This window comes from Xiphophorus hellerii, chromosome 3 (genome assembly GCF_003331165.1).
Source record: "Xiphophorus hellerii strain 12219 chromosome 3, Xiphophorus_hellerii-4.1, whole genome shotgun sequence".
In the NCBI taxonomy this organism is placed as follows: Eukaryota; Metazoa; Chordata; class Actinopteri; order Cyprinodontiformes; family Poeciliidae; genus Xiphophorus; species Xiphophorus hellerii.
In genome coordinates this window covers 11,706,180-11,728,575 of record NC_045674.1, presented here as the reverse complement: position 1 = coordinate 11,728,575, position 22,396 = coordinate 11,706,180, and the positions used below count along the sequence as shown (strand labels likewise).

At 33.8% G+C, this 22,396-nt stretch overlaps 3 protein-coding genes and 1 long non-coding RNA gene across 5 annotated transcripts; all 4 read right to left on the bottom strand.

Moving 5' to 3' along the window:
• Nucleotides 1–2,116: 2,116 nt before the first annotated feature.
• On the bottom strand, nucleotides 2,117–11,948 carry LOC116716408 (carcinoembryonic antigen-related cell adhesion molecule 5-like). 2 transcript variants are annotated; one of them, XM_032557251.1, is made up of 13 exons: nucleotides 11,843–11,948; nucleotides 10,999–11,052; nucleotides 9,843–10,097; nucleotides 8,840–9,103; nucleotides 7,575–7,853; nucleotides 7,190–7,459; nucleotides 6,819–6,921; nucleotides 6,684–6,712; nucleotides 6,074–6,124; nucleotides 5,428–5,493; nucleotides 4,136–4,195; nucleotides 3,549–3,614; nucleotides 2,117–3,443 (listed from the first exon to the last, which is right to left on the bottom strand). In XM_032557251.1, the coding sequence occupies exons 1-12, from the start codon at nucleotides 11,886–11,888 to the stop codon at nucleotides 3,571–3,573; spliced, it is 1,521 nt and encodes a 506-aa protein (XP_032413142.1). In that variant the 5' UTR covers nucleotides 11,889–11,948; the 3' UTR covers nucleotides 2,117–3,443; nucleotides 3,549–3,570. The 2 variants fall into 2 exon arrangements, with proteins under 2 accessions (XP_032413142.1, XP_032413143.1); XM_032557252.1 differs by lacking the exons at nucleotides 2,117–3,443; nucleotides 3,549–3,614; nucleotides 4,136–4,195; nucleotides 5,428–5,493; nucleotides 6,074–6,124 and having other exon boundaries at nucleotides 6,815–6,921.
• Nucleotides 11,949–12,593: 645 nt separating this feature from the next.
• Nucleotides 12,594–14,873, bottom strand: LOC116716787 (uncharacterized). The gene is made up of 4 exons (XR_004338623.1): nucleotides 14,758–14,873; nucleotides 14,349–14,385; nucleotides 13,900–13,975; nucleotides 12,594–13,699 (listed from the first exon to the last, which is right to left on the bottom strand). It is a non-coding gene; the product is annotated as an uncharacterized LOC116716787 (long non-coding RNA).
• A 693-nt stretch (nucleotides 14,874–15,566) lies between these two features.
• Nucleotides 15,567–17,470, bottom strand: LOC116716786 (carcinoembryonic antigen-related cell adhesion molecule 5-like). Its single transcript, XM_032557630.1, has 3 exons — nucleotides 17,210–17,470; nucleotides 15,991–16,269; nucleotides 15,567–15,876 (listed from the first exon to the last, which is right to left on the bottom strand). The coding sequence occupies exons 1-3, from the start codon at nucleotides 17,451–17,453 to the stop codon at nucleotides 15,572–15,574; spliced, it is 828 nt and encodes a 275-aa protein (XP_032413521.1). The 5' UTR covers nucleotides 17,454–17,470; the 3' UTR covers nucleotides 15,567–15,571.
• Nucleotides 17,471–17,701: 231 nt separating this feature from the next.
• Nucleotides 17,702–18,874, bottom strand: LOC116716514 (carcinoembryonic antigen-related cell adhesion molecule 1-like). Its single transcript, XM_032557336.1, has 3 exons — nucleotides 18,517–18,874; nucleotides 18,011–18,289; nucleotides 17,702–17,706 (listed from the first exon to the last, which is right to left on the bottom strand). The coding sequence occupies exons 1-3, from the start codon at nucleotides 18,872–18,874 to the stop codon at nucleotides 17,702–17,704; spliced, it is 642 nt and encodes a 213-aa protein (XP_032413227.1).
• Between the last annotated feature and the right edge of the window lie 3,522 nt (nucleotides 18,875–22,396).

Here is a 22,396-nt window from a genome sequence, read left to right as displayed (position 1 = left end):
CAGGTGACATCCCATACCTCAACTTTTCATGTATAATCTTTGAGGTGTTGGCACTATCTCAAAGGTTTAACATCCACGGTCTTCTTTACAATATTAGGGTGCAGCAAATCAGCAGAAAGGAAAATAAATTAACCAAAATGCTGCAATCTGTATTCTTGCTGCATATGATGCTTTCACATAGCTCAAACAAAAATATTTAAATTATTTAATATTACAGCATAATCTTTTTATATATTTTGGCAATTTATCAACAGAACAGAAAAAATATATTTTACAGGTACTTTACAGAAAAAGCACAGCTCATACGGCAGAGGGAACAGGAAGGACCAGTGTAGCAGAGTAGATGTTTTTTATCCCCCCGACTGTTTTTCCAGGAAACACATAAAATGTGAAAGCAAATAGCTCTCCACCTGCCATTTTATGGGCACTTTAATCTGTACTCACAGAGCTACAGTGGTGTTTTTGTTTTAGATTTTGTGAATTTGAAAACAGCAGATTATGGCCCTGCTACCAAACAGTGTATTACCATGGAAGACATATTTAAGATACTCCTTTTAATTGAACAAAGAAAAGATAAATATCACAAAACACATCTGTGCAAAAAGTTGTTTGTAAAGCCTATATAACAGTTTTGCATTTACTAACAATATGTGGATGCGTTTCATTATCAAGCTTAACTTTTCTGTCTAAAAACCAATTTGTTGAAATAATGGTGCAACATCCAGATGTTATGAATGTAGTTATTCCAGTAGCTTTTGAGCCGTCACAGTCTGGGATACTGAATGAGAAAGGTTTGGAATGAATTATTATGATTTTTGTTAAACTTACTTTAACACATCAGATGTTAGAGACATTTTCTTTAAACTGTTTCTGCCTATGACCGTTAACTTGTGGCTCACTGTTTTTCGGTTGTTCGGTGTGCGTCTTGCTGTCAGAGCTTCGACTCGACTGGATGACACGCGGCGCTTCGTGACTGTTGGCTGGTTTTCCATTAAAAAGCCAAGTGAACCTTGTTGAAGGCGCAGACATTGTGAAGCAGTAGAGCATTGTGAAATCTCCTGTGTGCACTGAGGCAGGTCCTTTAATGGTTGAGCTGTCAGGTCCATCAGGAACGCACTTTATGTCAGAGGAGTCAGAGTGTTGGAAATAATCTGGTTTGGCAGCAGTTGTTATAGATTTAGGTTATTTTGCAACCAACACTCCTCAGTTTGAGTGGTGTGTGTAATTTAAATGGCAGCCTATAAGGATCAAGTATAATGCTGGAAAAAATTCAATTTAAAAACATGTTTAACAACATATAGATAACAATTGTATAGTTACAGATCACTTGTGGTATTACTGACATGATTAAATATGACATATTCAAACCAGCACTTTAGAAAACAGGGACTCTGGTCATATTGGGTCACAGTTTCTATAACGAGACTGGATCGTCCATCAGTGATCTGAACTCTGGCTGAAACTTCAGAACCGCTTTTCATCCAAAAGAAAGACGGAGAACAAGAGCAGGAGCAAAACACACTGATGGAGGCACTTCAAATTATTTTCTAGAAGTTGTGTATTTTTTTAATTTGCTGTGAAGTTTTATCTTAGAGCCCATCAGTCAAGAGATTTATTAGAAGAAGTTTTTTTTATCACCGTCAGACAGAAATGAATTTAAGAAAAAATGGAGACAAACTTGAAACAATGTTTGTTTTCCTGCTTAACGTGAAACCAGTCTCCCCTAAAAGGTTTTATAACGTAGTCTAAAAACAAATTTAACAGAAAATTTGGATCCAGTGGCAAAGAGAATGAGTTTTATCCATCAAATAAAAAATAAAATATTTGGATTTGATTTGCAATCTGTGAATTAAATTCAACAAAATTATTTTTGTCTTTGCCACTTTAGAAGTTGCTGAATATTTTCACCAACTGGAAAATAAATAGTATCTTCTAACTCTGCTCATATATATAGATTTATCTTTTCAACAATTTACATCATCTCTCTGCATTAACCTCCTGCATGTGTTTAACTGTGCAGTTCCTGCAGCATCTGTTTATTTCAGAATCAGCCACATGGCACAGCCACACATCAAAGCTGCTCCTGCTGCTGGAAGCATAATAAATACCCAACAAGCTGGATTTACGTTTTATTGCATCAGATTTGGAAAAACTCCAGCAGGGACTGTGTAGACCAACTTCTTTTCTGATTTACAATTTCATCAGATCAAATTAAAACACTGCTGCAATGACAATGATTATTAAACATGAGGTTTCTTTGTAAACCTTGACTTTTCACACTGATATTTTTAGTTCTGTTGCTGTTACTTTCAGAAATCTAAAGGGAAATTAATCTTGAAACAGTAAAATGCACTGAAATAGTTGTACATTTACCAAACTGTTAACAGTTTCATCTTTTCAGGAACAAATGACTCAGTACTCTTTTTGTTTAATAGCTAAACTATATTTAATTCCCAGTTCAATATTTCTGAAGTGTTCACTTGACTTTTGTCTATAAAATCAATAAAACAACAATATTCAAACTCACTGCAGATAACAGACTATCCACATTATTTCAGGATCAGGAAAAGCAAATGATAAATAGCTAAATAAATAAACACAACAACCAGTGGCCACCAAGGTGCTTGAACAAAGTAATCAATTATTTCCTGCTTGACTGACTTTAATCATTTTTTGTACAATAAAAAGATAAGTAAGTAGGGAGCAGATTACTCCAACTGCTGTGTTAGAGAATTATCTATATAAGAACATACAGTATATAACTCCACCACAGCTGGTTAGTGGGTAAGGTGTTGTAATAAACACCTGTTGTATAATTTTCTCAGTGATTATTTCTGGTTCATAATCTAAAACTACATAATCCATAGCTTGAACATTCAACAAGAAACAGACGTGATCTTATTCATGAGAAAAACAAATTAACATCTATTCTCCACTCCCACACACACCTGCCATCTTTTCAAACTTCTGTCAAGCGTGGAAAAGTGTCTAATTGAGCGTCATGTGGATTTTAACCACTAGAGGGAGACAATTTGATGCTTTTGGAGACTGAAAGCCCCTGATGTACAAATAAAAGCTTTTGGAATATAAGTAATCCATACTTACATTTACTATTAATATATATGCTTTATATATTAATAGTACTAGTACTATTAATATATAAAACTGAATAGACACAGATTTTTTAAAAGGGTATTGTTGTCAGACTTAAGATTTATTAAAGACTTATGAAATGTTTTTATTATTGTAGCTTTCAAAACAATCATTTACCTATCTATACACATTATTGGCAGTCCTTTAGGTGTGTAAATTTTATTTGTCTTTATTGATCTAGGAAACACAACAACAGGAAAAACAAAACAAAAAACAGTAAACATACGATAAAGTCTTTTCCCTTCCTCTAACTGGTAATGTAGTTTCATGATTCTTCTTTTTTTGATAACCTACAGAATAAAGGAAAATATAAAGGAAAAGATTAGTAACATAATGGTTAACTTTATTATGCATGTTGTCATTAAGAATTGATTGCTTATCAAAAATTAACTGACCTTTTAACAAAGAAAGCAGATTTTATATCTCATCATAAATCTGTGACATTGTCTCGTACACATGATCTGAGGAAAATAACAACCATGTTTTAATCATTCAGTTTTTAAATCATTCTAAAACATTTCACTGTAGGAAGAAAACTTTGAAAGTGGTGAATAAACTATTAATCAATTAAATGTTTCTCCACTATTTTAAAAGGAAAATAACCATGAAAACTAAAACCTTTTTTATTACATTGATATGAAATTTCTATTTTCATCCACTATTTTCAACACTAATTTCTGTTGATGAGCATTGGAGGAAATGTGTCCTGAGCATCTCAAAACTTAACACTTTTTTCCTGTAATACTATGAGGCAGAACCAACACAATGGACCTGACCCAACACATAAAGGCCAACATGCACCACGCACCTGATGGTGCAAACACAGAGATGTGAGCACGATGTGCATGGCACACAAAAACAACATCTGACCCACACAAGGCCCCAATGAACACAATATTATGCAGACACACACACAGACATATATCTACAGCCTGTTTCTTACATCTTACAGTAAATAATAAAAAAGGAAAACAAAGCCTACCTGGTTGACGTGAAGACTCCCTCTCCCAGTTCTTAGGCTCAGGTCTCCTGTCTGTGACAGCTAGAGGATGAGAAAGTAAAGTGATAACATTTTCTTATGATTTATTTTGTTTAAAACATGGGCAGCATACATTAACCACAAGAGGAGAGATTTATTGTATCAGGTTAAAGCTCTCAGTGCTAATTTCCGCCTGCAGTCCCCAACCCAGCTGCTTCATTTCTACTCGTTTTTGGCAAAAGTTTAGACTAGATCTAACTGTTAAAGATTCTGTTTATTCATTTTTAGCTAGCGTCATCGCACAGTCACATTTATCTCGTGGAAAAAGCACCACCCACTAAATAAAGAAAAGTAAACTAATTACATTTTTGAAATCAGTTAGTTGGTTAGGACGAGAGAGCTCCTTCAGCTTCGAAAGGCTGGACTGCTGCATGATGAAGAGGACAGAAATATCTCAAGAGCGAGATGAAAGTTTTATTGAGAGCGACAACGAAAAGAGAGTGAGGAAGTGTGTGTGAAGCCAGACCTGAAGGATTTTACTGCAGGGCATTACACAAAAAACATCATCACATTTGACTAACATGAAAACAGCCACATCTCTAAAGTGTATTATACACACGGTGCACAAAACCAGCGCAATGCATCTGACACACACAAATAAAGGCCACATGCACCATTCACACAGACAATCTGGGCTTTCTTTCCTTCACTTGGATTCCTCCGGTAGAATTTCTATCAGGCCAATCAATGAACAGAAGGAGAAGTTGTGAACAATGATGTCAGTTTCTGTGCTGTTTTAGATTTGTAGTCTGCCTGTAGTTTTAGCAATGGTAGTGATGGAAGTGAACCTTTCTGTCCATGCTGGTCATGCTTCCAAATATTGAATTAACATTACTGCCATCTCATTTGGCTCAGCAGTTCTCTCTTCTCAGTGGAGAATGGACGTTTACTGGGTAAGTTTCATAGCGTCGAAGTGGCTCATTGCATACATCCCTGGTAAATGTTAGCAACTGGGTAAAATTAAAACTGCAACAGAGTCCACGCCTCCAGGAAGCAATTGTTTCTCAGTAGCCAAGAGCCTGGACCCTCTGTAAGAAGTAAAGTGTAGAACAAGGTGCTGCTAGCATGGCAGGCAGGTCCTGGCCAACACATGATGCACGTGGTGCACACAAGCAATGCATCTGACCCACACAAGACCCAATGAACACAATGAGATGCAGGCAAACGCATTTACATGTCTACAAAACCATTTTTTACAACTTACACTGAATAATAAAAAGGAAAAAAAAGCCTACCCATTTGATGTGAACGCGCCCCTTGCCAGTTCCTAGGCTCAGGTCTTCTGCCTGTGACATCCTCCTCTAGAAAACAGACATTTGCTTCATTTCTACTTGCTTTAACAAATGTTTCAACGAGAAAACTATTTAAAGGTTTATTTAATTATTTTTAGCTAGTTTCACTCTCACATTTAGTTTATGAAAAAAGCACAAGCTGCTAAATAAACAGAAGTAAACGTCTTTTGAAAAAGCTAGACTGTCTGATGAAGGAGACATCAATAGGTCAAGAGCAAAGAAGTGTTAGTGAAAGTGAAAGACTGATGAAGCGTGTTTGAGGCCAGGCACACCTGCAGAATATTACTGGATGGCATTCAGAAAAAACATCCCCACATCTGACCAACATGAAAACAACCACATCCCAAAGTGCATCATAGACATGGTGCAAAAACCAGCACAATGGACCCGACACACACAAATACAGGACACATGTACCTCACAGCTGAAGGTCAGTTCCTGACCTGTGCGAGTGAGATGATGTACATGTCGCACACAAACAATACATCTGACACACACAAGACCCAACAGGCACACACTAAAATATATGTTTATTTAGCACATTTCTTACAGTTTATGCTGAATAATAAAAAAGAAAAACGAAGCCTACCCATTTGATATGGACGCTCCTCCCTCTGGTTCCTAGGCTCAGGTTTGTTGTCTGTGACATCCAGAGGAGCAAACGGTGAAGTTACTACATTTTGCTACTTTTGACAAACTTTTCATCCAAATGTAACTGTTTAAAAGTCTGTTTAGTAATTTTTAGCTAGCTTGACTGCACAGACACATTTAGCTTATGGAAACAGCACCAGCTCCTAAATGAACTAAAGTAACCTAAGATAAACTAACTAATGACATTTTTGTTTAGGATGTATGCTCACCCCCACTGACACACAGATAAAAAACTATTTAAAAGCTTTTACTCAGATTTGTCTTAATAATAAAGAGGACAAGGGGCATGAAAGACAAATAGTTATAAAAAACCTCAAAGTGCACACAGTTTGTACTTTTTTTCCTTTTCAGAGTTAGTAGGTGCTGCTTCATCTTTGCTCAACACTCTGGAAATTATGGTTGTGGCTTCTAGGTTTTAGAGTTACCCGAACAAATGATATTCAATTTCAATTTAAATCAAGTTGTAGAAAACAGTAAGTGATGTGATTTGCTTTTTGTTCCATTTTTTTAAAGTTGTGAGATATTATAGACACAGTATTCATTCTTACCTTTTTTAGGTTTGGGTTTGACATTTTTTCTAAATGTTGGAAAGAAAATAAGAGTTAGCAATCATCCAACTTTAATTTCTATTTGTCTGTTTATATGATTAGAAACTAAGCAGTGTGTAACATCAAAACACTCACTTTCTTCTGTAAAGGAAATAGACTCCAGCAGCAACTAAAACTAAAACTGCTAAACATGCGAGCACAATTCCAGCAATGGCTCCGGCTGGGAGACCTCCAGACTCTACATAATCCAATATAAAAGAAAAGACAAAACAGAGACCTCCATGTAAAATCATCAACAGTGACATTTTCATGAACAGATTTTGTCAAGCATTAGTGTTTATAGAACATTTAAGGATCTATTAGTTCCTTTTTTCTTGCGTTAGAACTTTACATTTTAATACAACAATTATAAAACATTGAGTTGGGAGTCAGTAAACTAAATACTTGATTTATTAGATGAATATAATCATCTTGATGTCTGTAACAGACCTTTTCTTAATACTCACCCACTACTACAGAGATGACAGAAAGCCGAGATGCTTGATGAATCAGAGTTTTCTTGTTGAAGGCCCGACAGCTGTAGTTTCCAGTGTGATTTACTTCAACATTGCTCAATCTGAGTTCTGGTCCAGAATGGGACAGCAGGCTTTCATTAATAAACCACTGAAACTCTGCAGGAGGAGTGGAAACAGCTGAGCAGCTCAACGTGATGTCTGAGCCTTCCTTGTAGTGTTCCTGAGATGGAACGACGGTCAGTTCGACTAGTTCTGGTCCATCTGTGATGTTAGAAATAAGTGATGAAAAATAATAAAGCTGTACACTGCAAAATAAAGCATAGGTGAAGCCTTAAATAGACATGCATAGTTGTATATGGTCGTGATAAAAACTTACAAAAGATGGAGATGTTAACTGGATCACTGAAGTCCTCACTGAAGTAGTTGAAGGCATGACACCTCAGTAGGTTGAGATCAGGCCGGGTCACCTTGGCGATAGTCAGAGTGGATCCTCCATCGGTGATCTGAACTCTGTCGCTGGCTGTCACCTCTGACCCGTTGTTCATCCAGAAGTAATGAGGAGAAAACCCAGATGCAGAGCAGGAGAGACGGACTGAGCTGTTGAACTCAACCAGGTCTGTGGGATCTGATGCCACCACAACACTGGAGATGCGTTCTGTGGGTCAAAGCAGGAAAATAATGTAACTATTATACAACTGACCTAAAACACAGAACAGTTTAATTGGGTTTAAAGTCATACAGTGACTTGTTTTTCTTTTTCTTTTTAGCATTTATGTTGTTTCTATGGATGTATGTGAAACATACTTAATACTGTTTGAATTAATTATGGAAAAAACACATTTTCATCCAAAGTGAGCTTGAGAATTGAAAGGTAAATCTTTTTTTATTTTGAAGTTTGGAGTGGAATGACACAAACTTGTAATGTTTATTTATAGAGCATGTTTCAACAACAGGGCAGTTTAAAGTGTTTCACATGATGAAAACGCGAAATAATAATTAAGCAACAAATACCATGTTGCAGTGTCAGAATAAAGGAAACAGGATAGTTTGGATTACAGATTAAAGATGGTAAAGTTTAATCTTGATCAGCTCTGAAAATGTAAAGTCTCAAGGTTAGTTTTTAAGGGTGGGGTGCTGTTAATTGATTTATTACTTCCTCTCATCATTTAGATTGTATTAAAAAATTAATAACTACTTTTGTTTTGGTATGATTTATAGCTTTTATATGATTGAAGATAGAGAATAGAGAAAACTATTCCCTTACGACTAAAATGCTGAAGTTTGGTCCAATGCGTTTAATGTAGTCAATATTTGCACTTCTTGTTTTATGGTATTTACTAAATGTATTTTTTAACATTACCTTTGGTTTTATTCCAGATAACTTCAAATAATATAATTATAATCTACTACTTCAGTTGAAATTCCATATTTTGAAGGTGGAGCAACAATAAATGATAGATTGCAGAAAACAATGTTTGGGCTTACTGGGATTTTTTTTTACTCAGTAAAATGTTTTTAGCTTAAAAAACACATTTTTCTCTTCACCTCTAAAAACGCTCGTTGTGTATGCTCATCTTGAATTTGTTTCATACACATGAATATTTTTGAAATACTAATTCTTCAAGTTCTTTAAAGACTTACCATTTACTGGGACAAGTAAAGGTTGAGACGTTTGCATTTTCTGCGTTTTGCTGTTAAAGGCTTCACAGCTGTAGTTTCCATCTTGATTTGTCTGAATGTTGCTCAGTCTGAGGTCTGGTTTAGAGTCAGACAGACGATCTCCATTCAGAAACCACAGAAACTCAGGAGAAGGTCTGGACTGAACTGAACAGGTCAGAAGGACGTTTGATCCTTCGTGGTGCGGTCCTGATGGAGAGACTTTCAGTCCTATGTCCTCTGGCCCATCTGTACAGAAAACCCCAAATAAAAATAGCATCAGTTTGTGTAAAAAGACAAAAACAAACCTTTTCATTATTCTGGCTGCTACTCCTTCTAGGGTTTGCAACAGAAGACTCTTGGTTTCAAACTCATCTTGTCCCTAGCATCCTTTTATGTGACACCAGCCCCCCTGCATAACCACATTTATTACACTTTTTAACTTGATCTGTGGTCAAGAATCCCTTTTACTCACTTATTTAGATGGTTGACCCCAGATAATAAAACTCTTCCATTTAAAATATTTATTCTCTTCTCAGTTTTACTGTTCAATCTCCCTCTCTTTAACAAATACACATCTTTCCTTGTTTTCACTAACTGTCCCTTTTCTCTGCAGAACAAATATCTGCCCACTTCTCTTACTGTAGATCAAAATGTCGTCTGCGAACATCGTAGTCCATTGAAACTCCTCTCTGATTTATTCTACCAATACCTCCCAACTGCAAACAACAAGGGCCTCAGACTATATCCCTGAAGCAATCCCACCTCTTGAGCCGCTCTAAGTTTTGCCACACACCATAGTCTTGCTGTCCCTGTACATACAGTATTTGGTATCTGGTTTGTTTTCTCTAGTTTTTGAGGTTTTGCATTAAATCCCACCCTACTGAAAACAATTACTCTAAATAACATTCATTATAAAGAAATTGACACTTTTTAAGAAAATGCAACAATTAATCTAACTTAGACGAACATGAGGATTTAAACTTACAGTTAATGAAGACTTCTGCTGGTTCACTGATGTCAAAACTCACAGAGTTAGACACATTACACCTGTAGGATCCATGGTCGTTGCGGGTCACATTGAGTATAATCAGATTGGATCCTGCACCACTGATCGGAGAGCTGCCTTTCAACCACTGGATGTTGGTAGCATTACCAACGAAGGAGCAATGCAAATTCAAGGTACCATTAAACTCATTTAACTCCACTGTTTGGGGTATTACTTCTAAATCCTGCACTGGCTCTGTGGAGGAAAAAAATATAAAAATATTCATTGGTTGCCAAAATTTCACCAAGGACACAGTAAGCAGCAACAAGCAATATGTATTTCTAACAATATGTTTAAAATAGCAATTTACCCTTTATAATACTTTTAAAATTATTACTTTGTTTTCTTAAATCAATAGCATAACGTTATGACTTTTAAACGCTGACCCAAATCTGTCTTTGCCAAGATAAAAACTGAAGGGAGACAGAGAGGAGAGAAAAGGGAAGAGGCTGGACAAAATGTTCAGGTGGAATCATAAATCATTTAGAAATAAACAAGACATTAAGGAATTGTTTCCCTGAAAACTTATTTGTCTTTTTATGCAGTTTCAGTGAATTAGGAACTCTTAGGAAAACTATAAGAAAGTGGAAATAAGTGCCATTACATGTAAATAATTCCAAATTGTAAGCCTTTATTATCAAAATGTAAAGTGTTGAGCTTTAAATTCATCAAACCCTCATTGCTAAAGCTATATTGTAGTTGTATACAGTTTGCTTCTTATTTTTGGTTGACCACTTAACTGTATTAACTTTTCAGCTGAAGATTTCAAAGCACCTGGACTAATTAATCTGTTTAATAATTACTAAATCTGAAAATAACTAACGTGTTTCACCTCTGCAGATTTGAAGGTTTCACTTTGGACTCCTGATGTGACACAGTCACAACAAGAGCAAAGGATAAGAAATGTGTCACAAGTGGTGGAGATGTGAGCAAAATTTACACTTCTGCTTTGAGGCTTTAATGATAAAACGTACAGATTTGCTATTGGATTTCAGAATCAAAGATTTCATGAAGATTTTATAAGCATCTCCTCTTCACCAAAGTTTCATAACAACAAACTGTGTTGGAATCAGATTTGTTGTAAAAGTCACGATACCTTCAATTAATGCACTGAGAAAATCTGTGAACTCGTCATCTTCTTCAGGTAAACCTGCAGCAGATGGTTTTTAGTTAATTAAAACATTTTTATTAAGCATTGAAAACTTTTCTGCACATATTACATTTTATAGTACAAATGGAACCAGTGAAAATAGGAAAATGAATATACAATATTATAAGTAGTTTATATTTTTGTCTTTAGTATCATGTGCTGATCCATATGAAAATATGTTTCTGTTGGAGCTGTTAACACATTTCTCTTTCATACTGTCTTCAAACAATAAAGAACTTAGATTACATAAAATAAGCAAGATATATACTGTATATATATATATATATATATATATATAGTGCTGACTATTGCTAATAATAAATAACGTTGGACTAAAAAACAATCTTTTTTCTAAGAATGTACTGTAAGTTCATCTGGTCTTCACAAATATTCCATAATTGTTCAAAATAGAGCTCAAATATACAAAATATCACAGATTCACTGTATCAATAATTTTTAGACATAAACAAAGCCAATACAAACTGCAAACTTATAACATCTAGAAATCAAAGCCAGCTTCACAAAGTCATTGAATTTAGCATTCGGTTTGACTTTTACCATGAAATCTTCCATTATTTGCTTGTTTTCCACAAATAAAGAATGAAAAGAACAAATTTAAACCTGGTGGTGTTTTTATTTACTGTACATGAAAAAATAAATCATCTTAAACAACTTTTCTCTGTCATAAGAAAATGCTGATCTCTGCTAATTTTGAGATTAACACAGTTATTGTTGCATTAACAAACAGTGAAAATATCTCCATGTTGTGGATCAAGAGGTAAAAGCTCACCTGAGATGGCTCCAAGGAGAACAAAAACTATGATGATTGTTTTCATTTCTTTCTTTTAGTATAAAACAGGAGTAAGAATCTGTTTCACTCCTCAGATTCTTGTTGTCCTCAATGACAAGAATGAACCAGGAAGTCAAATTGCTTATCTGTCTTTGATACATTGGTTAAACATTAACACTATTTTGTGTTTATTTCATTATGGCCTGACAGTAAGCAAGTTATACAAATCAAATTATATGAACATTACTGAAATTATATGTACTAAAATAATATTAAATTTAACTTTTTTCCTAGAAACATATGTCCATTATTGTTGATTATATTTAAGATGTACAGTATGTATGACTTAAGAAAAATTGTTTATTACCACATAAGATGAAATATGACTTCAGAGTGCAACTATGGCACCAGTCCTCCAGCTTTTTGGGACTTTCGACTCATAAATCACAGGTTTGTCAAACAGTAAAATACCTTCAAGTAATAAAAAGTTGGTAGTAAAGTAATAAACAAGAAATTATAACAATAGTAGGAAGACTGACCAACATTTACCGTAAAATAGATAAGAATTACTGCTAGAAGTGAAACAAACTCACAATGAACTTAGCCCAGTGTCATGATTCATTATTTTATTTATAAGTGTGTTATACACAACAAACTCAGTTGCAAGGATAATCAAATAAGGAAGGCCACATTTAAAGTGCTTTTTGCTCATAGTATAATAAAAAATAACAGAATGAAAGAAATAAGAGGTAAATATTTTAATAAAAAATTATATATAAATATATAAAGTTTGTTGCACATGGAAAGATTTTACATGTCAAGATTCATTGTTATTGTGTTGTACAATTGCACATTGCCCTATTGGGAGTTTAAGGTGAGCGTGAGAGAAAAGAGGGATGGAAATTGTCCTGGCTCTGTTTGTCCAGGTTCTAATGGACCTGTAGCTTCTGCAAGACGGCAGCATAGACAGGATCAGTGGATCTTTGATGACGCTTTTTGCTCTGATAGGGCAGTGAGAAGAAAAAATGTCTTTTAGAGAGGGGAGATGGCAGAATTTACCCTGATGCTGGGAAGCCAAAAATACATTTCAAGGACATCAGTTCTCTAGAAAAGAAAATTAATGTGCAGAATGCTTTTATGACCTGACTTAATGTGAGCAACATTTGAACTAAGTACACACTAAAGAAAAAAACAAAAACAAAAATATGCATCATATTTCAATGAGATACTCAGAATTTCTAACAATTAGCAACAATTTATTTTTTTATTTTATAATGCTTTAAATGAATAGTTAAGATTATTTGTAAAGCGCTCTTAACTGACATAAAATCACAAAGCTCAAAGCATAAAACAAACACAAGAAACAATAAAATCATGACATTAAGGTCTGGGAAAATAAAGTTTTTAGTTGCTTTTTAAAAATATCCACATGATCAACAAAACGGAGCTGCAAGGGCAAACTGTTCCTCAGCCTTGGGGCCATAAGGAATAAAAAGGCCCGGTCCCCTTTAGTTTGTAGCCAGTTATGTGGAATGACTAATGTTAGCCAGAAAGAGTGAGAGAGAAAAGAGAAATGCACAAAGAGAAGACAATAATAAACTAAACACAATGGACTGAGCACATGTTTCACCATAACTCTAAAGTCATACATTATTTCACACCCTGAATTAAATACTTATGAAGACAATATAAAGGTGGAAACTATGAGTGTAAACTTTAGAAACACACACATGTACACACGAACACCTGCATCAGATTATGTTCAACAACAACTTTAACATCTTTGTTCTTCCTTTAGGTTGTTGTTCAACTTTCTTAAAGTTGTTGTTCTCTGAATTTTCTCAGATTTCTGACTTTCTGAAAAAAAAGAACCACATAAACAGATTATAGTAATGATTTTATGCTCCAAATAAACACAAATGATTAACTGTGTAAGCATTTTTATAAGCTAAAAATATTTCATAATAAATCATAACAATAGTGTAACTATTCTTTAGGGAAAAAATGTTTACCTCCAACATGTTACAATTTTCACTTTAAATAATAAAAGATCCTACCTTTAAATTGTTGGCTTTTTTATACTGATTGTTCTATCATATATAACTGAGATATCCTCATAGACATGTTCTTCTTCTACAAAAAAGAAGCATAGACACTTTATCATTCCAATGTTTGTGTATTATAAATACAGACAGAAAGCACAACCTTTGAGTTAGATGGTTTTCTTCAGATCCAAGACTATAAATCATTTGTACCAAAGAGCTCTGAAAATCCTACAGCTTTTAGAGACTTGTTATAAATGGTTAATGTATGAAAACAGGTGGGGTGGATATTGTACATTTTTTATTGTCCCAGCTTATTATTAACTCATTTTATTTGTATATAGACAGGGGCGGGAGGCTTCAAACCTTCCCACCAGTTAAAATAAATCAAGAGAAAATCTTTGTGATTATTAAATTCTCAATTTAATTTTACGTACAAGATGAAGAAATTGTTAGAAACTTACCACATTTACCTGCATCAGGTTGTGCACTCACACTTTTCTATATTTTGGAGAAAAAGTTATTAAAATGTAAGCAACTAAAAATACATAATAGTAATCTAAGTTTTATGTATATGAGAGCAAGTAAAATGTGTGTTTTCATGTTTTATGCATAAGAGAACAAGGTATTAAAAATACATACATACACATTTAATTTAGTATTGATGCCTTAAATAAAACATTTTTGTGGCACATTTGGCAACAGTAGATTTGAAAGTTGTATGTTTGATTCCAGGTTCATCCTGCCACATGTTAATGTTGACCCCAAGTTGAGTATCAATCTGTCCATCAGTGTATAAATGTTTGCATGTTTATGAGTGAATGTGGCTCTGGTGAGAAACACTTTGAGTGGTTAATATGAGTATGAAGACACTTACTTTCTTTTATACATAAAGTAACCTCCAGCAGCTCCAGCTGCAACTACCAAACATGTGATTATTATCCCAGCAATGGCGCCTCCTGAGAGACATTCAGTTTCTTTAAAATCTAAAACAGAATACATCAATGAGCAATTCAACAACAACAACAACAAAAAAAAAACATTTACAATCTCGCCAATGTTGATACTGGACACTATGTTAGTTTAAGAAGCAAAATGAAAAGCTGGAAAATATATTAGTAATTTTGTTGTGGAATAAACCATAAATAAATGTTTACAGAATTATATCATGAAGGGTCTGCAGAATCAATAAGAATAATTAAATTCTTAAGCTTCTGAGAATAAAACTAAAGTTCCTAAGATTCTGCGTATAGTGTTTTAAGTTGACACCTGCCTCTGAGTACATTAAAATATAAAATAGAGTTTTATGGGGCATTAATAAAGATTATCTTACTGATGGATTTCTAATTATCATGATTAGATGTGTTGATCAAACACAAGCCTCTCATTTTTAACCAAATATAATTAATATACAGTTTTTGAAGTCCATGTCTCATAAAAAATCTAATCATTAACTGTTTCAGACTGTAGAGACTCATTTAAAATGTTGATTGATTTCTCTGTTACTACTATCAAATGATTATTACACCAAAACTTTTCAAAGATTCTATATTTAAGATAAGATATAAACTTGATGGTATTTGAGCTACAAATGCCATCAATATCTAAATGTAAAAGTCATCTAAGTATTGTTTTTCTATGAATAAATTTATCCACAACCTTTAAATAGGTTCGAAATGTTTAACACCTAACAGTTAATGCAACAAACCAGTCTGTAACACTTACACACAACAGAGATGACAAAAGGATCAGAGATTTTGTGCAGCAGTGTTTTGATGTTAAGAGCCTGACAGTTGTAGTTCCCGCTCTGATTGACCTGAATGTTCGTCAGTCTGAGGTTTGGTCCAGAAACAGGTAGCAGGGTTTCATTCAGAAACCACTGAAAAATGGCAGCTGGTTTGGATTCAGCTGAACAGAACATGGTGATATCTGAACCTTCTTCATATTTTTCATGATGTGGAGATACAGTCACTGAAATACTGTCTGGTCCATCTGCATATACAAAGAAAGACAAGACCTTCTGAAACTATTGTCTTCAACAACAATACTGTAAAGCCGTCGCTAAGGTTTGGAGTTTGGATGTGAAAATATCAAGATCAGACTTACAGTAGATAGAGAGGTAAACTGGATCACTGCTATCACGACTGAAATAATTGAAAACGTGACACCTCAGGAGCCCTTGATCATATCTGGTCACATTGAATATTGTCAGAGTGAATCCTCCATCAGTGATCTGAACTCTGTCCCCATTTGTAAGCTCAGAGCTGCCGTTCATCCAGAGGAAAGATGGAGAGAATCCAGATGCAGAGCAGAAGAGCCGGACAGAGCTGCTGAACTCAACCAGGTCTGTGGAGGATGCTTCCACCACAATGTTTGAAACACGTGCTGTGGATAAAGACACAATAGTTTTAAATACTGTTGCTAAAATATGAAAACTATATTAATTAAAACAAATAGAGATACTGGTGGTGATATGGTTTAGCTGTGAAGGATAACGTCACAGCTCAACCATCTGTGTAAAACTACATAGTTTTCATCTGAAATGCCAAATAATCATCATAACAATGTCAATGTGTGTGAGACCAGAATGGTAAAGGATCACTTGGATGCTAAATTTGGTGGACCATTAAATCCAAGGGTAATCTATTCAGACTCTGAATGGCAGTAATACATTTGGTCATTTCAATTGATTTTCACTGCCCCTGATCCGACACTTGATTTGGATTTTAGTGTCCAGGATGGTAAAGCATTCAGAGGATAATGAAGACAACATAATGATGGGAAAGAAGAGGAACAACGCAGTCCTACAAGCCTTTTATTGCCCCATAATAGTCAACTTTTATCGGATTGGTATGGTTTTTAAGTTTTGTATTTCATTTTGTGCTTGTTAAAGTAACAATAAAAAACAAGTATTGAACTTCCAACGTAGTACTTGCACAGAAGAGACGATTGATACTTTTAAAGTAAATCATTCTACAGTAAAAAATACCAGATGCTGTCTGTAAACCATTGTCTTGGGCACTTTATAGACCACTTATTGTTTCAATTTTAGCAATGACATTGCAATATTATATCCTGAAAAAACTGAAACATATTTGGGGTTCAGATGGCAAATTAATGTCTGGATCCTTATTAAAGTATAGTCAAATTCTGGTGTTTTTCCAAGTAAACAAAAACAAACATACTTGAATAATCTGACATGTTTTTTAAATTAACCGTTTAAAAAGTCAGCTATCTTAAATTTTATTTGCTTGTGTCCAAAAAATATTTACAAATATATATTTTTTCCATCATAATTATTCCCTTTCTTCTTATTCATACTTACCAATAATAGAGACAGCTGATGGCTGAGATGTCTGATATTTCAAAGTTTTTCTATTAAAGGCCTGACAGCTGTAGTTTCCCTTCTGGCTCATCTGAATGTCCATCAGTCTGAGTTCTGGTCCAGAAACAGGCAGCATGTCTCCATTCAGAAACCAGAAAAACTCTGCGGTAGGTCTAGACTCAGCTGAACAGAACAGATTGATATTTGTTCCTTCTTCATGTTGTGTTTTTGATGGAGAGACCATTAACTGGATGTATTCTGGACCGTCTAAGGGAAAAATGAAATCAAAACAAGTTACTGAAAAACTCTTGCTGAAAATAATTTTTTCACACTTTTATAGTAAGGTAAGAATGTATAATATTCTCTGGTCATTTATATTCTATTTACTATATCATATAAAACTGATAATTAAACCAGTCACTTTATAAAGTACACTTGTTCAATAGCTTACTTGGACAAATCAAAAATTAGCCAATCACATGTCAGCAAATCTTAGCCTTCAGAAATCAAGACACACTGAAGATGAGTTTTCAAATTTGAAAATTAGCATCCTTTTTGATGCAAACAACTTTCCCATGGCTGCTGGTGGCAGACAGACTGGTCCAAGTATTTCAGAAACTGACGACTCTGGAGATTGTTCAAAAAACAGAAAATATCCAGAGAGTGAAAGTTGTGCAGTTGAAACTCCCTTGTTGAGGTCAGAGGAGAATTGGAAAACTAATTTGAGATGAAAGGCAGAAGGAATGTTTTTTGGATTGCTTCAAGAGAGAAAATATAAACAAACAAGAAAAAAAGACTTACAGCTGATAAAAAGGTTTGCTTGATTACTAACTCCAGAACTGGCAGGATTGGACACATGACAGCGGTACAGTCCCTGATCATAGCGAGTTACATTGACTATAGTCAGTTTGGATCCTCCATCAGAAATCTGAACTCTGTCACTGACTGAAACCTCAGAGCTGCTGTTCATCCAGAGGAAGGAGAGAGAAGATCCAGAGGAGGAGCAGGACAGACGGACAGAACTCTTGAACTCAACCAAGTCTGAACTTTGTGCTGTTACTGCTACATTAGATACTGGCTCTGTAAGTGAAAAGCAAATTGGATTAGACAAATAGCAATACAAACATTAAATAAAATAAATCATTAAACTAATTATGGCTTACAGAAGAATTCATGGATTATATTTGATAATTTCAAACATTTCTATTAGAAATGACTTTGTTTATATTGAAATAACAGCCATTATATGCTCTAAAATTAAACAAACATTACAGATATTAAATATAAAAAATAGCCACTTTAAACACCTTTAGAGAATCCAGCAAATGCATTTGTTATTGGTTTAAACATCTGCTCACCATAAATGTCCACTCTGGTGCGTCCTATTATATGCAAACCTTCAGCTGTTAAAATGTTAAGTATGTACTCTCCACTGTCACTTAATTTGAGATTCCTGAGCTCCAGAGATCCAGTGGATCTGAAGAGAGTGATCCTGCCTTCATACTCAGGAGCAGTTACATTAATGTCGGACAGTGAGTTTATTATTGTGGTGATGTCATCAAAAGTCCAGATTAGTGACAGAAATGGTTCTTCTGTTGGATTCAGGTTTGTTCTGAGCATCACAGTCCCACCAACAGATGCATTCAAAGGACCGTCTGGTAGCATACCTGATCCTTCAGATAAACCTGCAGGACACAGTTTTGGTTTGAAAATAAATTCCTTTTAAGTTTTGCAAAAGGAACCTTCAGCAGGAAAATTTCACTCAATGGTTGATAAAAATACAGTTATCCATTTGCAATTTTGTAAATAATTTGAAAATATAATCATTTTTTGGCACCCTTAAAACCTCTAGGTTGCAAAAATGCAAAAAAACAAACAAAAAAACTTTCTAAATCACTTCCTCATGTTAGATTCTTTAACACAGTTTAAAGATTTAACATTTAGAAAGGAATAAAATCTTATGAAGTTTTTTCCCAAATATAATGTGTTATTGTAACAAAATGTTATGACTATGAATAAATATTTTGTAGGTTTCTAACTTTGTAGCAGTAAAAATAATATAATTTATCAATAAATATAAATAAATACATAAATATAAAGACAGAACGGGCAATGACCATGACAGCTTAATTGCCATGTTAGCAGATCTTTACACAACGTTTGTAAATATTTTATCTTATATATTAAGCAGTAAAAACTCACCTGAAATGGTTCCAAGAATGATAAAATATATACTGACTGTTTTCATCTTAGTTTGTGAAGTAATAAGACTAAAAAGTAAAGAGTGTTTTTCTCTTTGTATGCCAGCAAGTTAGACCTATTTCAGAATAGCTGTGGAGGAAGTAAAGCTGCTGAATGTCTTAGAGGGTAATAACGTGGAAATCATTAACCAATGTTTAAGGAAACAGACGTGTGCATACTGCTGGAATGATGAGGTGAGATAGAAAATATTTCATACCAAATGATATTTATTCCCATAGGTTTGTGTCTAAATGCATGTCCATTACACATCAAAGATCAATAAAGAGAGAGAGAAAAACAGAGAACACACTGGCTCTATTTAGAGGAGATGTTTAGGTGCCATCTCCCTGGCCACTGGATCCTCACAGATAAGTCACAAAATTATGTTTACACATACCATGTTACTGTCAGCAAAACCCAGTTTTGTTCTGTTCTAAATATGTTTACAGAATATTATCACAGTATCCCAACTGTTCTTGTAACAGGTATGTAATTTCACTCAATGTTGTGTAATTTCATTGTCTACTCCAACAAACTGAAATGTGATTATGTTTTACTTCTTTGTGTATTATAGTAAGTAAGAAAACTTTTAAATAATTTGATCAAATAGGATGAGATACAAAAAATGGAAAGGATGTTAAAAAATTTCCAGAAAAAAAAATATTTAAGTTAAATTCAACCAAATTTTATGCATTTATGCAAATGACAAATATGTATTTTTTCAATAAAGGTTTTGTGTTTGAAAACTGATAGAATTAACAAATTTAAATGCATATAGAAATTAAGATGACATAAACTAGAAAGACAAAAGACTCAATATATCTCTTCCTCTGGTCATGAAGTTTTATGTCTTGAACATTTGCTGTAGGGGAAGAAAAAACAATGGTCAGATCTGACAAATAGAGGCATTATTAATTGTATAAAGCAATCACTAATTGCTAGATACCTTTAAGGAAAAAGCTGATATTAGAGTCATGGGATATATTCCTGAAAAGAAACAAACAAAACATAAACCTTTTTCATTTGCTTATTCCCATACAATTTATAAATGAAAACATATTCTCATAATTCTCTCAGCATATTTTCCCTTAATATGAATTAAAGTTAACATGAGACTGAAGATAACATTAGTTAAAACTTGAAGAACTGTACATTTTATTGGTTAAAATATTTGTTCCAACATTAGTTCATGAGTACATGAACCATAATCATTAAGTAGAATAGATGATCAACACTGTATCAGATTACAAGCAAAGGTACTTTGCACTTTTAAATCAGCTTTTGTCTGATATCTACACTGTTATAACATTAAGTTCATATTAGAAATAATGGTATTGTGCTTTTGTAAGGTTTACTGGTTCTAGCAGACAGTCAGGAAAATGGGTTGTGAGGGAAAACATGTGGCAAAGGCCATCGAGATGGGACCCAAACCTGTGATAAAAACAAAATCTATTTCAGAAAATAAACTTTAAATAATTCCAAACAAATAAATTGCGGTCTGTTTCAGAAAGCTCTCCTTTTTAAAAACATGAAATCCGATACATTACATTTTATCCCAATAGTGTTTGTCTATCAGTGAAATGTAGGATAGCTAAGATCAACTTTGAATACTAACCTGTCTTATTGGAGTCGGGTTCATTGTTGACATTCTTTCTAAACATGGAAAGAAGATAAGAAAACGTGAACATAGTTAAGAACTTAAATAAAACAGGTATGCAGAGTATATATTCTTCCATGAAAATAATAGGAAGATAACCTCCTGAAATAATATAATATTAATAAGGAAATAATTCATAAGGACATTTTTGTTTCAGTTTCAAAAATCTTATTGCCATAGTTAAAGATATGTTTTATGTCTACTGTTTTGTTTAAATGTAAAAACTTAAAAACACTCACTTTCTTTTGTAAATAAAATAGTAACTAACTATTCCACAAGTAACTATCAAACATGTAATTATTATTCCAGCAATAGTGCCACCTGATGGTCCTCCAGGTTCTCCAATGTCTACTGTAAAACAAAAGAAAAACAAAACAAAAAACATTTCCTTAAAAAAAAAAATAAAAAAAAAAAAATATATATATATATATATATATATATATATATATATATATATATATATATATATATATATATATATATATATATATATATATATTTATAATTTAGTTTTTACAATGCATAATCATGCATACTGAAATTGCTTTCAACATTGCTTTAAATCTGTACTGTTTAGACCCGAATTATTGAAATTCTGAATTATTGACTGTCAGGCTTTCAGACTGACTGGTCTGGCTTTCACCAGGCCCGCCAGTTTTCTTGAAATGCTTAAAATTGAATGAATAAATGAATTATGAATTTTTGTTTCAGTATTTTATTTCTGCAGTGATCTAATTATGCGGCAAACAATTCAAAATTGTTTTTACTACTGTATATCACAAGCTGAAATGGCATTTCTGTTGGATTAAGGTTTGTTCTGAACATCACCGTTCTTCCAATCAATGCTCTCAGAGGACCATCTGGTAATAAACCAGCTCCTTCACTCAAACCTGCCAGAGACAGTTTTTAATTAGTAATGCAATTCAATAAAAACATTCCACAATTACTGTTTGCTTAAGGTTCATGTAATAATCTACTCATTTCCACATTTTCTTTTTCAAGCGGTAGAAGTGCTTCAAATGTGTAAAGCTGTAGATGTTTACATTCTTGTTATTCTTTTGGTGTCTCATTAAAACTCTTCTAATCCATTTAATTGATGTTCTGTCTGAGATGGTGACAGAAAATATGAATCACACAAAGTTTATTTAAATTGTTATTTTGTCAGACATAAACTAACCAGGTCATGAAGGTAGGTTGTCTAAAACATTTCAAAAACACTTTTTTGTACTAATGGTGAAATTCTTTATTTTAAAAAACATTAAAAAGAAAAAAAACTTTAACTTTTGTTG

Excerpts from the sequence above, each read along its gene's own strand:
- LOC116716408 (XM_032557251.1), bottom strand. The coding sequence starts at position 11,888 with ATGAAAACAATCATCATAGTTTTTGTTCTCCTTGGAGCCATCTCAG. Across the intron at positions 6,922-7,189 it reads TGTCATCTCTGTAGTAGTGG|AGTCTGGAGGTCTCCCAGCC; the intron begins GTGAGTATTAAG and ends TGGATTATGTAG. Across the intron at positions 4,196-5,427 it reads GGCGCGTTCACATCAAATGG|CTGTCACAGACAGGAGACCT; the intron begins GTAGGCTTTTTT and ends CTCATCCTCTAG.
- LOC116716786 (XM_032557630.1), bottom strand. The coding sequence starts at position 17,453 with ATGGTCTCTCCATCAAAAACACAACATGAAGAAGGAACAAATATCAAT. Across the intron at positions 16,270-17,209 it reads ATCAGCTGTCTCTATTATTG|CACGTGTTTCAAACATTGTG; the intron begins GTAAGTATGAAT and ends CTTTATCCACAG. Across the intron at positions 15,877-15,990 it reads AGTTTACCTCTCTATCTACT|ATGGACCAGACAGTATTTCA; the intron begins GTAAGTCTGATC and ends TTGTATATGCAG.
- LOC116716514 (XM_032557336.1), bottom strand. The coding sequence starts at position 18,874 with ATGCTACCAGACGGTCCTTTGAATGCATCTGTTGGTGGGACTGTGATG. Across the intron at positions 18,290-18,516 it reads ATTTGCTGGATTCTCTAAAG|AGCCAGTATCTAATGTAGCA; the intron begins GTGTTTAAAGTG and ends TTTCACTTACAG.